At 37.9% G+C, this 16,211-nt stretch overlaps 1 protein-coding gene across 2 annotated transcripts in view; it reads left to right on the forward strand.

The window, feature by feature from the left end:
• The window catches only part of LOC124619037, an 88,030-nt gene that overhangs the window by 44,697 nt on the left and 27,122 nt on the right, over positions 1-16,211 (forward strand). For both annotated transcript variants that reach the window (XM_047145394.1, XM_047145395.1), the window contains 2 exons: positions 6,401-6,494; positions 13,415-13,587. In XM_047145394.1, coding sequence (XP_047001350.1) covers positions 6,401-6,494; positions 13,415-13,587 — 267 coding nt within the window. The remainder of the gene's footprint in view (positions 1-6,400; positions 6,495-13,414; positions 13,588-16,211) is intronic.

Here is a 16,211-nt window from a genome sequence, read left to right on the forward strand (position 1 = left end):
ATCCATGTTGACTGTGTGTCAATAGACCGTTTTCTTCAAGGTAATGCATAATGTTCGAACATAATATATGTTTCAAAATCCTTTTGCATATCGGAGTTAATGGTATGAGCCTGTAGTTTAGTGGATTACTCCTTCTACATTCTTGAACATTGGTGTGACCTGTACAACTTTCCCATCTTTGGGTGCAAATCTTTCGTTGAGTGAACAGTTATATATTATTGTTAAGTATGGAGCTAATGCATCAGTGTACTCAGAAAAGAACCTAATTGGTATACAGTCAGAACCAGAAGACTTGCTTTTATTAAGTGATTTAAGTTGCTTCTCTACTTCGAGGGTATTTACTTCTACGTTATTCATGTTGGCAGCTGTTCTTGATTCGAATTCTGGAATATGTACTTCGTCGTCTTTTGTGAAGGCATTTCGGAAGGCTGTGCTTGGGCAGCACTGTCTTTGATAGTATCTCCATTGCTATCACACAGAGAAGGCATTGATTGCGTCATGCCGCTAACATACTTCACATACGACCAGAATCTCTTTGGATTGTGTCAAAATGTTAGAAATAGTCACAATCAAGCTACAGTAGCCCATTACAAACAGTTTTGTAAGGTGCTTAAGAATGATATTAGGAAGGCAAAGAGTATGTAGTATGCAAATAGAATAGCTAATTCACAGAATAAAATTAAAACCATATGGTCAGCTGTGAAGGAAGTGCCTGGTCAGCAGCACAAGGTCGATGATATACATACATACATACATACATACATATATCTAAAAACAAAGATGATGTGACTTACCAAATGAAAGTGCTGGCAGGTCGACAGACACACAAACACAAACAAACATACACACAAAATTCAAGCTTTCGCAACAAACTGTTGCCTCATCATCCCTCTTTCCTGATGAGGCAACAGTTTGTTGCGAAAGCTTGAATTTTGTGTGTATGTTTGTTTGTGTTTGTGTGTCTGTCGACCTGCCAGCACTTTCATTTGGTAAGTCACATCATCTTTGTTTTTAGATATATTTTTCCTACGTGGAATGATTCCCTCTATTATAACCATATCATTAATTTGAACCCAACAATTACGTTTGTTATTGTCGCTGTTGCATTTCGAAATCTTTCCTGTCGTCTATTTTCTCTTTATTTTCTCTTTCTGTTTTTACCAGTAGTCTCACTTTGTATTCACCTTCCCCTTTTTACCGTAATACAATTTTATCCCGCCTATATATACTCAATAATACGTAACCCACTTCCAAACCATAACCAAAAAAATTTTATTTTCCACTTCCAACACTACCGCTGCTATAAAATCCACCATTTCTAGTTCAATAACAGCTGCTTTCACGTATTAAACAACCATTTCGGCTAGTTTTGATAACTTTCACTTTATTTCCACTTCCGTTTTTCGCACATCACTGATCATTTTTAGCTGCTCCCCACAGGTTTTAACGTCATTATTTCTTCGTCAGACAATTGTTAGCCCCATTCTGGTAATCTTTCACCACAACACCACTCCTTTTAATACATTTACATGTTTTTTCGAAATTTTCCCGAATATATCCGTCCTTTAACGTGTTCTAGCGGCAACACAACCACCTAACCTTCATGCACATCGCTGTCTACCAACCCAAGTTCACCACAGGATCAACTTAACCGACACTTTTTCGCCTTTTTTCATACCAGATCTCCAGTTACTTTCCAGTTCACCCTTATCTCTCCCCATATATTTTTATCTTTCATTTTCATTTCAACCTCATGTTTCCCTCTTTCCTGATGAGGCAACAGTTTGTTGCGAAAGCTTGAATTTTGTGTGTATGTTTGTTTTTGTTTGTGTGTCTGTCGACCTGCCAGCACTTTCATTTGGTAAGTCACATCATCTTTGTTTTTAGATATATTTTTCCTACGTGGAATGATTCCCTCTATTATATACATACATACATACATACATACATACATACATTAATCCTTGTTCCATAGAGCATGAATATGACATTTCGTAATGATGTGGAATGTGTCACTTTAACATAAGTTTTCTTTACACAAAATAATTATTTAATTAATTAATTTTTTTACAGTTACTACTTCATTTGTAAGAATTCATCTATTGAGTAGAAGGAGTTGTCTTTCAGAAATTCTTTTAATTTGCTTTTAAACGTTGGTTGGCTGTCTGTCAGACTTTTGATACTGTTTGGCAAATGACCAAAGATTTTTGTGGCAGCATAATTCACCCCTTTCTGTACCAAAGTGACATTTAATCCAGAATAGTGAATATCATCCTTTCTTCTCGTGTTGTAGCTATGCACTTCATTGTTATTTTTGAATTGGGATGGGTTATTAATGACAAATTTCATAATTGAATATATGTATTGTGAAGGTACTGTGAATATGCCAAGTTCCCTAAATAAATGTCTGCGAGGTGATCGTGGGTGGGCTGCAGCTATTATTCTGATTACACACTTTTGTGCAATGAATACTTTCCCTCTTAATGACGAATTGCCCCAAAATATGATGCCATATGAAAGCAATGAATGAAAATAGACATAGTAGGCTAATTTACTGATATGTTTATCACCAAAACTTGCAATAATCCTAATAGCATAAGTAGCTGAACCTAACCGTTTCAGCAGATCATCGGTGTGTTTCTTCCAGTTCTATTTCTCATCAATGCGCACACCCAGAAATTTTGAGTATTCTACCTTAGCAACAGATTTCCATTCATAGTCTATATTTATCCATGGTGTTATGCCATTTACAGTACAGAATTGTATAAACTGTGTTTTCTCAAAATTTAGTGAGAGTCCATTTGCAGAGAACCACTTATTAATTTTCTGAAAGAGATTATTAGCAATTTCCTCAGCTTATTCTTGCTTCTTGAGTGTAATTACTATACTTGTATTATCAGCAAAAAGAACAAACTTTGCATCTTCATGAGTATAGAGTGGCAAGTCATTAATATATACTAAGAACAATAAGGGACCCAAGACTAAACCCTGTGGGACATCATTCTTGATACCTACCCAGTTGGAGGACTCTGCTGGTTTTGTAGACTATCTTTACTGTTAATTTCAACCTTCTGCTTTCTTCCAGTTAAGTATGAATTAAACCATTTGTGCACTGTCCCACTCATACCACAATACTGAAGCTTATCTAGAAGAATTTCATGATTCACACAATCAAAAGCCTTTGAGAGATCACAAAATATCCCAATGGGTGATGTTTGGTTATTCATTGCATTTAATATTTGATCAGGAAAAGCATATATAGCATTTTCTGTTGAAAAGCCTTTCTGAAAACCAAATTAACATTTTGTTAGTACTGCATTTTTACAAACATGTGATGCTACTCTTGAATACATTACTTTTTCAAGAATTTTGGCTAAAGCTGTCAGAAGTGAGATTGGACAGTAGTTGTTAGCATCAGATCTATCCCCTTTTTTATGCAATGGTTTAACAATAGCATATTTCAGTCTATGTGGAAAAATTCCCTATTTCAGTGAGCTACTACATATGTGGCTGAGGATCCTATAAAGTCAGTTCATAGTAAAAATATTTCTGTTGCTGATAAGCCAGAAATATATGTACAGTATTTAACAATCACTTTCTAAGCATTTCTGGTGAATTAAATAAAAATGTAGTTTCTACAGGGAATCATATAACTCTCATGGAAAATGCCTTTCCATAATTGATGTCTGATATACTCCTATGACAAGGAGGAGATTGAGTTAATAATTAAATCACTGAAGGCTAAGGACTCTCATGGCTATGATGGAGTGCCTAATGGAATATTAAAGTACCATGCTGCACATGTTAGCTGTGTACTGAGCCATATTTGTAATATTTCCTTCAAGAATGGTCAATTTCTATGCCATCAGTGTTTGCTCAAGTTATTGAAAATGCTGTGTATGTAAGAATAAGTCATCATTTTATTTCACATAATTTGCTGTCAAATGTACTGTAAAGTTTTAGAAATGGTTTAATGATTGAAAATGCTATATTCTCTTTTCTCTGTGAGGTACTGGATGGATTAAACAAAAGGTTTCAAATGCTAGCTATCTTTTTTGGTTTAACTTAAGCATTTGATTGTGTTGATCATAAAATATTGCTCCAGTAGTTGGGCCATTATGGAAAATGGGGAGTAGCTCACATTTGGTTCACCTCTTACTTTAACAGCAGCCAGCAAAATGTCATTATTCACAGTGTTGAAAATGGCTATGATGTGGAGCCTGAGTAGGGCACGATCAAATGACAGGTGCCCCAGGGATCAGTGCTGGGGTCACTCCTGTTGCTTATTTATATAATTGATATGCCCTCTAGTATTACAGGTGATTCTAAAATATTTCTGTTAGCTGATGGCACTAGCTTGGTAGTAAAGGATGTTGTGTGTAACATTGGCTCTGTTTCAAATATCGCAGCTAATGATATAAGTTCATGGCTTGTAGAAAATAAACTAACACTAAATCACAGTAAGACTCAGTTTCTAACACACAATTCAACAAAACCCGACATGAATTGGCATATGATTAGTGAAACTGAACAGTTCAGATTTCTAGGTGTTTAGATAGATAGTAAATTGTCATGGAAAATCCACATTCAGGAGCTTATTCAGAGACTTAATGCCACCATTTTTACTATTCCAATGGTATCTGAAGTAAGTGACTGTTCGACTTAAAAAGTAGTCTGCTTTTATTTTCATTCACTTATTTCATATGGTACTATATTTTGGGGTAACTCTTCCCATTCTCAAATGATATTTTTGGCTCAGAAACGGGCAGTTTGGGCAATAAGTGTTGTAAGTTCATGAAGCTCTTGTCAACCCCTGTTCATCAGTCTGGGTATTCTGACATTGACCTCTCAATATATAGACTCTTTGCTGTCATTTCTTCTTAACAGTATCAGGTTATTCCTAAGAATTAGCAGCTTTCACTCAGTTAATGATGATGATGATGATGATGATGATGATGGTGATGAGGTCCTGTACTTCGAGGAGTGTAGGGGATGATGCAGAAGACCCACACTGCCGTACTAGGTGAGGTCCTAGCGGAGGTGGTTTGCCATTGCCTTCCTCCAACCATAATGGGGATGAATGATGATGATTAAGATGGCACAACAACAGCCAGTCATCTCGAGGCAGGAAAAATTCCTGACCCCACCGGGAATTGAACCCAGGACCCTGTGCGTGGGAAGTGAGAATGCTACTGCAAAACCATGAGCTCAGTTAATAGTAGGCAGAAATCCAGTCTGCATTTGGATCGCACTCCCTTGACTTTTGTGCAGAAAGCTGTGCAGTAAAGTGTTGCATCCATTTTCAATGAGCTACCACAAGAATTAAAAAATCTTAGCAGTAATCCACGCACTTTCAAGTTGCAACTGAAGAGTTTCTTCATGGGTCACTCCTTCTGCTCTATCAAAGAGTTTCTTGAAAACTTAAGATGATTCCTATGGTATATTGTTGTTTGTGCTTACACAAACTTATGACTTGTATTTTTTTGGGTTCAAAACATTTTATCTTTTATTACTTTTATGTTGTAATTTCATGTGCTGACACGTTCCATGACCTTGGAGGTTTGCTCCTCAATTTGGTCCTGTGAAACTGGACGTGTAAAATAAAAAATAAATAGTTTTCAGCAGTAACTCATGTCTAAATAGGGGCCCAATCATTCTACCTCTTTGATTCATGGCCCTAAGCTGAATCTTTAAAATCATGTGTTATGACTGTGCAGATGCTAATAATAATGGGACATTAACAATGTTTATTTTGCATTGTGATTAATGGGCTGGTAATGGAGAAGATGAACCCATGGCTTATTGTTAGGAGCCTTTGTGACATTTTTGGTCAATGTTTTTGGAAAATCAAGACAGGAAAAATCAGGATGACTGGAATTGGTAACACAAGTTATCTGAGTACCAGCCCTATAGACCACTCTCGTGGGACATCATAATCGAGCACTCTGCAATAAAATAATATCACCTATGTGAGTAAATTATGGTACATGGCGCTTTTATCATCATCTTCTCCAGATCTCTCTATTCTGAATTGTACACAATTTTCTTGGAAAACTTACTCACTTTTGCTGCTGCAAATATTTCACTGTCAACTGTTCTAGAATTACTTTACTCTTCCTTGTTTAAGTGCTTGATTGCTCTTACACTGCACAACTTTCTTTTTGTTATTATTGTCATTATTACTTGACTCATTAAAGTACCCCTTTTGTCTGTGTCCTTGTGCTCTTTAAACATATCTTATTGAAAGTAAACTGATCATATGCATTCATTGTATCCCTATGTCCAACACAGCTCATCAGCTCCAGTCCTAAAAGATGTGGGCCCTCTACAAGACACAGTATGCTTTACTGTTAATCAGTATATATAGACTATTGTGATGTTTATTGATAATGTGTTTCAGTGGTTTGAGGGGCTGTCACACTTCCGTTCGGCAGACATGAAACCATTAGGTGTCGGGAAGCTGTACCAAGCAATCTATAAAGTCCCATTTCTAGGTAAGTGGTTGCCAGCAATGATCACTAAGTCAACTGTGCTTGGCACAGAGGTTGGTATGAAAGCTGCAGTGCTTTACTGAGCACAGTCCTGTTGGAGGAGGAATGCCCTGCCTTCTTCCAACATCTGAGCTGACTTACCCAGCAAGTTAAAGGGGATCTAAAAGTTACGAAGGGCTATGATTCATATTGCAACTCAGCATTTTTCACTTACATAAACCATTGTTAGTGATTAAAGAGCAGGACCTTAGAATTTGTAGTCAGTTTAAATAACAATGTGCGCCTACTTTCGTACAGAACTCTGCGATTCTTGAAGTTTCGTTATATCTATTACATTATGCTTCTGAGTGTTAAACAGTGTCATTTGTATTTTTGTGGCTGTATTTCTGTCGTGTAAAATATTCAGTTTTTGTAACTGGCTGTTGATTAATTCTGTGACTGATGAAAACACTGAGAGAAAGAATTTGGCTGACTACAAACAAAGGAATGGATAAAGAGAACCACTTACCAGGCACACACACCAAAGCTACAGTCTACTCAGCAATGTAAGGAAAAGATAGCTTGCTACTTACTGTAAAGCTGACATGTTAACTTACAGACAGGCACAACTGAAAGGCACTTAAACATTAGCTGTAGGTCACAGCCTTCCTCAGAAAAGGAAACAAACACACATTCATTCATGCCTCGTGCACACGTCACTGCCATTTCTGGCAGCTTGTGCTGGAGTCTTTTAGTTGTACCTGACTGTAACTGAACATGTCATATTCATGTAAACAGCAATCTTTCTTTTCCTTACATTGTTGATATTCCAATGTGGAGTTTCCATTATGGCTATGACGGTTTTTTGCAATGGAACCTTGCATAAAAATTTCTTGGTTTATTCCCCACATCAGATTCAGATAAAATTCCAAACTTTTGTTGATATCCACCATCATCTTCATCAGGTACTAAAACTGACTGTTGTGAACTGGGAAGGTTGCATGTTTTATACCCACAGAACAGCATCCAATTGTCTGGGTTATGTCATGACGACACATCAGAGGTGGTTCGCTCTATGTTCGTGGATTTTGTTGCTCTCTCTACCTAGCATTTCAGCGCCATCCATCACATCAGGTGATTCACTGCAAGAATTATTCCTCTGTGTTCTGTCCTTGTTAACTGCACGCTTCCATGCATTGCTAAGTGCATAGCTGGTGTCTCTGGTGGAGTTGTTTTCACAAAGTCTTAATTTCAGCAGGTTCTCTGATAATGAGTCCCCATAGTTCAAAGCTATTGTTCCCATTTGTTCAAACTATCTTGTGCAACTCTAATTTATCCAAATGCCCATATTTAAGGTGACACTGATGCTTGATCGGCAACCATCCATATACATTGGCCCGCGTAACTCTCGCCACACTCACAAGGAATGTTATAGATTCCCGCCACTCTCAGGCCAAGATTATCTTTAATAGGTTGTAACGTTTCTTTAATTTTTCTGATTGACTGGAAGACTGGTCTGATATACATTGTCTTCTACACTCACAAGGAATGTTATAGATTCCCAGCACTCTCAGGCCAATATTATCTTTAATAGGTTGTAACATTTCTTTAATTTTTCTGGGTGAGTGAAAGACTGGTCCGATTCCTTGCCTGCTTAGGACTCTACCTATCTTGCTAGCTGTTGCACCACAGAATGGAAGCCACATTATGTGTTGATCCTCCCGGCTTGGTTCTCTGAACAGCATTGATCTAATGTCCCAGACAGAACACCCGTGCCTTCTGAACACTGTCTCCAGATGTTTAATCCTGGAACCAAGGTAGTCCATGTCCGAAATAGTTTTGGCTCTGTGTACTAAGATGTTCAGCACAGCTCTTTTCTGAACTGGATGGTGAAATCTATACATGTTAAAACACAGATCTGTATGTGCCAGTTTTCTGTACACATAATGGCCAAGTCATTCATCTGATTTCTGTTCAACAAACACATCTGAGAAATTCTTCACAAGTTCATCAGTGAAGCCGGAATTCTTAAGTAGCTCACATGCCTTCCTGCAAAGTGCCAGCGTGGGATCCTGTTTGAGACTTCGGTATTTACTATCTTCCAATAAGAAACCCATTCTTATGATAATTCATAGCATTGAAGATAACTTTAGCGTTCTCATTGTCAGTTGATAAGACAATTAACTCTTCATCCTTCTCCAACGATTTCAGTCCCTGTTTTTTCACTGTGCTAATATTGGAGTTAGTGGGCTTGACTGTCCTAAAATCCAGCTAGTAGCGAGCCTTACCCCATGTGCCACTTCCTCAGGAAGATGCTGAACCACTTGCTCTATTCCACTGATAATCTCAGGCACTGGTTGCTTTTGTGGAGCTGGAGCAAAGTTCAGCCCTTTACTGAGAACTGAGTTGATGGATGACAGTGTGGTAAAAGCCACTGGCCCCACCAGTTCCTTGTACATGGTTAAGCCACTCAAATTTATCTGTCTGTTTCACAGTTGTCTTGCTTAAATTAGCTCATTAATGTGCAGCCAAAGTCATGTCTACCCATTCCCAGGCTGATGGTGAGAGAACTGCAGATAGCAACTTATAAGGACTGAGTGTTGGCAGCAGAATTCTGGCTTCTCTGATGAACTTGTGAAGAATTTAAGGCCATGAGCAGTGCAGCCAGCCAGGTTGTACCGTCTGCCTAAAATACACAAAGACAGTGTCCCAGTAAGACCAATTATTAGTGCTGTCAGCTCACCTACATACAGCCTGACAAAGCATCTGATTAAACTATCAGCACCTATAGTCAATAGACATCATATTAAAAGCTCACAAAATTCTGTTGATATCATAAAGCAGATTAGGATAGGCCTGAAGAAGTCGTGGTTAGCTTTGATGTGGTCTCCCTGTTTATGAAGGTACCAGTGGAAGACACATTGAAACTGTTGGCCAGTCACTTCTCCCTGGAAATTTTGAAATTATTTCGGCACTCTTTGACTTACACATACTTCTTTTACGGTGGAAATTATTATGAAATGACGGATGGAACAGCCATTGGTTTGCCACTGTCACCAGCCGTAGCTAACTTTTTCATGGAATATTTTGAAGAATGAGCATTGAACAGTCCCCCCTTGTGGCCATTGCTTCTTCAGATATGCTGATGATACATTTTTAATCTGGCAACATGGCAGTGAGGCACTGCAGCAGTTCATTGATCATTTGAATGGTACACATCCCAACGTAAGATTTACAGTGGAGGTGGAGGAGGACTTGAAGCGACCTTTCTTAGATGTGTTTGTCAAATGGAGATCAGATGAACAACTCGGCCATTCTGTATAGAGAAAACCAGCACTTACAGATCTGTTTTCAATGGGAGTAAATTTCACCATCCAGTTGTAATCTTGCCAAAGGCCTTGCCGCAGTGGTAACACCAGTTCCCGTCAGATCACCAAAGTTAAGCGCTGTCGGGCTGGGCTAGCACTTGGCTGGATGACCATGCGGTCTGCCGAGCACTGTTGGCACGTGGGGTGCTCTCAGCCCTTGTGAGGCAAACAGAGGAGCTACTTGATTGAGAAGTAACGGCTCCGGTCTCGGAAACTGACATACGGCCGGGAGAGTGGTGTGCTGACCACATGCCCCTCCATATCTGCATCCAGTGATGCCTGTGGTCTGAGGATGACACTGCGGTTGGTCGGTACCTTTGGGCCTTCATGGCCTGTGCAGGAGGAGTTTGGTTTGGTTTTTAGTTGTAATCTTACTCTCCCACACATCACTATTAAATTTTTCTTAGTGTCTTCATTAGTTTCAAAGGCTTTGAGAGGCATAAGATATGCGAAAGAAAAACTTTTTACTTATCTTCATTTTCTCTTCTTGATGTGGGCTCCAAGTCTTGCTTCTAGGTGTACATTCTTGCAGCTGAAATTGACATAACATTGTGGATTCCTGATGACTAAATAACTGATGAAGATTTAGTGTTGTTATGATTTTCTTTTATTTTATCCCATTCTTCTATATCACACTGACTTCACAATCTACATTTTCATACAACCGTCATTGTTGTAGAAAAAAAAAAGAAACTTGCATTTCCATCAGAGGTGTGGCCACTACTACTTACATTCTGCGGTACTCATAATATTGCAAAGAGTTTACAAAGGAAAAGAGTTTGTTTACAAACTTTATTGACAAAAGAAGAATCATCACCAAGATATAACATTCTTTTATAAATGAATCCAGAAATAAATTTAATAATTAGTGTTAGATTGTGCAGTTAATAATATGAATTTTAAGTATACCAGAAATTTCATAATTTCAAATATTTTTAAAAAAGAATAATTTTAACTGTACGTACAGATTACTAACAAATTAATTTCTTTGTATACATTTTAGCCAGAAATATAATACATTGTATACAAAATCAAATGAAATTCTTTCAGTGAAACAGCTGAGAATGTTCACCTATACCAGTTTCGGGATTAATCCTGGTAACGATTACTTCTACAAGAAAGAAAGGTTACATTAGAAAAGGATGTCCCATTACACAGTTCAGAAGAGAGCTATGCTGAACATCATAGTACACAGAGCCAGAACTATTTCGAACATGAACCATGCAGTTCCAGGATTAAGCATCTGAAGACGGTGTTCAGAAGGCACAGATATTCTGTCTGTGACATAGATCAACACTATTCAGAAAACCAAGCCATGAGGATCAACACATAATGTGGCTTCCATTCTGCAATGCAACATCTAGCAAGATAGGTAAAGTCCTAAACAGGAAAGGAATCAGACCAGTTTTCCAGCCACCCAGAAAAATTAAAGAAACATTACAGTCTATTAAGGATAATGTTGGCCTGAGAGTGCTGGGAATCTATAACATTCCTTGTGAGTGTGGCAAGACTTACACAGGCAAGAGTATACAGATAGTTGCTGATCGTTGTGTTGAGCATCAGTGTCACCTTAAATAAGGGCATCTGGATAAATCAGAGGTGGCCTTTTAAATAAGCAGAAGATTTTGTTTGAACAAATGAGAACCTGCTCATGACAAGGATAAAACACAGAGGAATAATTCTCGCAGTGAACTGCCTGATGTGACGGATGTTGCTGAATGCTAGATACTGCGTGCCAGCAAAATCTATAGTCGCAGAGCACACCATCTCTGTACATGTTGTCATGATATAACCCAGCCAATCGGATGCTATTCTGTGGGTATAAAAGAGAGAACCTTGCCAGTTCATGACAGTCAGTTTATTGGTGGTGGATATCACTGATAGCTCAAAATTTTATCCGAATTTGATGCAGCAAGTAAACTGAGAAATTTTCGTGAATGAATTTTCCATTATTTGAGTCTGTCTCCACTCATTTGCATGTTTGTGTATCATCTGTGTTTTCCAGTACCATATCAATTAGAGTACAGCGTCATTTTCAGATGTTGTTGCTGAAATAAAACCTCAGTATTTTTCTTTATTTTTATTTCTTTCTTTACTCTACCAATCCACTTATTCTGCACTTGGCACTCTCTGACATAAGCTCTCCCTGCTCTCAAAATCCCATATGCCATGATGTCACATTTCCGTTGTTTGCAGTTCCTCTCACCCTTGCATTTTGTGGGCTTGCCTAACTGAAGTATGGTGTTCCTACTCTCATATGTCTTCAGTTAATGTACAGCATTGGAAGGATTTCTCAGTTTTAGGAACTTATGTGTCTGTCTTTATTTCTGAGAATATCTATCGTTATTATTGTAGTTACATAGACACATTTTGTATTACAATAATTAAAATTCAAGGATGTAAATAATGCAGAAAAAAGTGTATAGGCAACCACTCATCTACAGAAGCATCATGAGTGTTCTCCTGGCCCCTTTTCAAGTATTGGATAACATATGGCTTCACACACACACACACACACACACACACACACACACACACACAATATCGCAAGCAAGGCAGCTCAGCTAGCTAAGCTACTCATTACAAATATCCAAAGGCCAGTTACAGACAGCATATTAAAAACAGTATACATGTACAAGTGGTTGGTGTCTGTGTCCTCAATGGATGTCGGATGAGCCTTCTTAACATGGTGAAGGATTCCACCAGGTTCGCACACTAGGTGCGCATTGTGGTTATTCTCAACCCTTATTCCTTCCTATTGTTTCAGTAAGCCCTAAAGTTGGTCTGATGCACTTATCCATTCCTGTCATTTGACAGCTGTTCTCTTTATTTCAACATAAATGATGCATCTTACGTAATTGTATATATCTTACATAATTATATATGTACAAGGCATATTTGAATAGTGAGGGCAGTTTGGAAATTGACCCCTGTTTCAATTCTGTATCGGTATAGAATATCCACATCTTGTTGCCTGTAACAATACGGGAAAACAAAATCATGTCCATTTCATCAGTATCAAGTAATGGAACATCTGGGCCAGAATAATAACAATATGAGGTAGGAGTGATTGCTACCTATGGCAATTTACATCAAACTCCACAAGCTGCCTAACGGTGTGTGGCAGAGGGTACATACAGTACCACTAACTGATCTCCTCTTCCCTGTTCCACTCACAAATGGTGCATGGGAAAAATGATTGTAGGTAAGCCTCTATATTATCTCTAATTTCATGAATTTTCTTGCCATAATCATTTTTGTGAGATGCAATTCATGCCGCCAATGGTGTGGCCTAGAGTTGCGGACGTCAGCCACCACAGCTTCGACACTTTGTGGCGTAGCTGGATGGTTTTTCTAGATGTGAGTTGCTATCCTCAACTTGTTCATCAAGTCACCCTTTACGACCCCTCATAGTTTTTCATTATCATTTTGTTATATCCTGTATGTATAAGGCTGTATTTGATGTGGACCGAATACATGTTTCGTGCAGCAACTTTTACAAAGTCACTGTCCTTATAAAATGAAAATTTCTCCTACAACATTGACTTAAAGTACTGTATACATATTTATTTTCAGGAGATTATGTGATATTGCTGCGTACCACAGAGTATGTGCCTGACATGAGAATAGTGCTGGAAAGTGAATCTTTTTTGAAGCCAAGAATAGAAATTAGTGCTTTTCCTGTCAGCAGCAGAGGAACAAGATTGACATTCAGGCTAACATTCCAGAGGAAATCATTGCTATTTCAGGTGAGTACTTCTCTTGTGAAAATATCAACAATGAATTGACTAATGAGAGCCACACATTACATATTCAGATTGTAGAGCAAAACACTGAAGTGACTAATGGGAGCCACTCATTACATATTCAGATGGTATAGCAGAACACTGAAGTTCAGCTTGCAAACTTGAATTCTTCTTTAGAGCTCACAGATAACAAATGTACACACACCGGTCTCCTGGTGCTGCTGCTTTTTTTCATCACACACACACACACACACACACACACACACACACACACACACACGACACCACACCACACCACACACAACCACCATTCTCTTGGTGCTGCTTCTGTACTGGATTTAGGTTTTAAGGCTGAACTACAATATTCAACTTCTTGTTCATGCACATATCCACTTATTAACACTGCCTCCATGTAACAAGTGGTTATTTTTCTTGTAACTTTTAACAGTATTAAGTTACAGGTGTACATTTGATACTAGGTAATTTTAGAAACTTGTTAAAATGATTTGTATTTGTTGCCATAATCTAAAGTATAACAGAACACCTTTTACATTAATGACAATCCATGAGCCTCCTGGCCTGCACTTTGTGGTTAGAATTTTGTTGTCTCTGTATTTTATAGCACTGGATGTATTTTGTATGTCAAATTATATAGAAGTTCAAATTTTTATTTCTGCATCTGAAGATGATTGTTTGAGACTTGTCTGTGTCTGCTCTGAAAATAAAAATTTATGCTAAAATGTAGCAATTACAGTTATCTCCAAATCACACAAAAAAGAAAAATGAATTCAAACAATTTTAGTAATTTTTTTGAAAAGCAAGATATAGGAAGCAAACTTTTTTCGAATTTTACTCATCATAATCATATTCTGTTCTTTAAAAATAGGTATTAAAAGTCTGTTTTGTAAGTCTTTAAATCTGTGGAGACTGAAAACTAGAGATGATGTATAAAATGGAAGGAACTTGATTTCTGAAGTCAAAGACTTTGTTTTTTAACTATAGGCAGAAGAAAATTCTTAAGGTATGATGGACAGTCAAAAAATTTGTATGGAAAAAAATGACACAGGGGTTTGTTAACTTGATAGTGATCTTCATAATTGACTGTTAAACTATTCAGTATAATGCTGCCTTCCACTTGTTCTGTGAATTTGATGTGTACCATATTGCACAAGAGAAGAGACAATGACAATATGGCACATAATCTCATTAGTGCCTCATGCCTGGTACGCACTCCAAGTTTTTGAAACTGACATAAGCACTGAAACTGTCATTCAAATTGAAGTGACAGTCAGTGTGGAATGATGGAATCTCTGAAGCCATTTGCATCACTGAGAGGTTACAAGTCTTGTAGAAGTCTTCAGACTATGCTGATGCAACAGCCATACTCAGACTCATATGCCTTTACTATTTTTAATATGATACCAAGTATTAAGTTCCTGTAGTTCACCTCCAGTGCAAATATGATGTATTGAATGATTTGTGTACTAGATATTGATGACTATAGGCAGTTGTGAAACATTATCTTTCTTCATAATTCTTCTACACACACACACACACACACACACACACACACACACACACACACACACGTCCAAGAATAAACAATGCAGCTCAAAAATTTGATGTATGTACATCATACAACACTTGTCTTTCATGTTCTGACAGTCACTTATGCCATTGTTCTGGATAATGTTGCATGTGACTCTGTGGTAATTTTCTCAGTAGCAAACAAAACTGCCTAAGAAAGGTGTGGACACCAAGTGTCAGACACTTGCTGCGAGAGACTGGCAGTTGACAGTCAATGTAAGTAAATTTAATATATTGTACATACAGTCAATTCAACAAGAAAGTGTGCGCCGTTATCTGTATGATTAAAAGACACTATTATAATATATGTGTACATGAAAATATGTGTTTTTACTAACTGCACAATTAACTAATAATTAATCCAATCGCCGCCATTATCGATTATAGCTTGGCAGCTTAGCCCTCTCTCCAATAAGTCATCCACATTTACAACCTCTAAATATTGTTCGACCCACTTCACAACAAATGTCTTTGACTTCCTAAGAATTTTAGCAGCAGATGCATATGAAAGCTTTGGTCCCTTTGGTTGATTTTCAGGGAACACTGCCTCGTGATGCTTCAGATATTTTGCACTCATTTTAAACTGCAACTGACAAAACAAAAAATTCAACTCTCACACTGTTTATCTATGCACTGTGCAAAAATGCATTGATTACAGATTCGAAATCATTACCAGAAGCCGGCTAGAGTGGCCGAGCAGTTCTAGGTGCTACAGTCTGGAACCGCGTGACCGCTACAGTTGCAGGTTCGAATCCTGCCTCGGGCATGAATGTGTGTGATGTCCTTAGGTTGGTTGGGTTTAAGTAGTTCTAAGTTCCAGGGGACTGATGACCTCAGAAGTTAAGTCCCATAATGCTCAGAGCCATTTGTAACATTTTGAATCATTACCAGAGATGTCACTAAGGATGTTATGCTTAAAATTGTGGCATACACTTTCTTGTGGAACTGACTGTAACTAGATGGGAAAACCTATTGTTAATCAGTTATTTGAAATAGTGACAGCCATATTGTATCTAGGCATATGTATTCCGAATGTTTTA

The sequence above is a fragment of the Schistocerca americana genome, chromosome 1 (assembly GCF_021461395.2).
Source record: "Schistocerca americana isolate TAMUIC-IGC-003095 chromosome 1, iqSchAmer2.1, whole genome shotgun sequence".
In the NCBI taxonomy this organism is placed as follows: domain Eukaryota; kingdom Metazoa; phylum Arthropoda; class Insecta; order Orthoptera; family Acrididae; genus Schistocerca; species Schistocerca americana.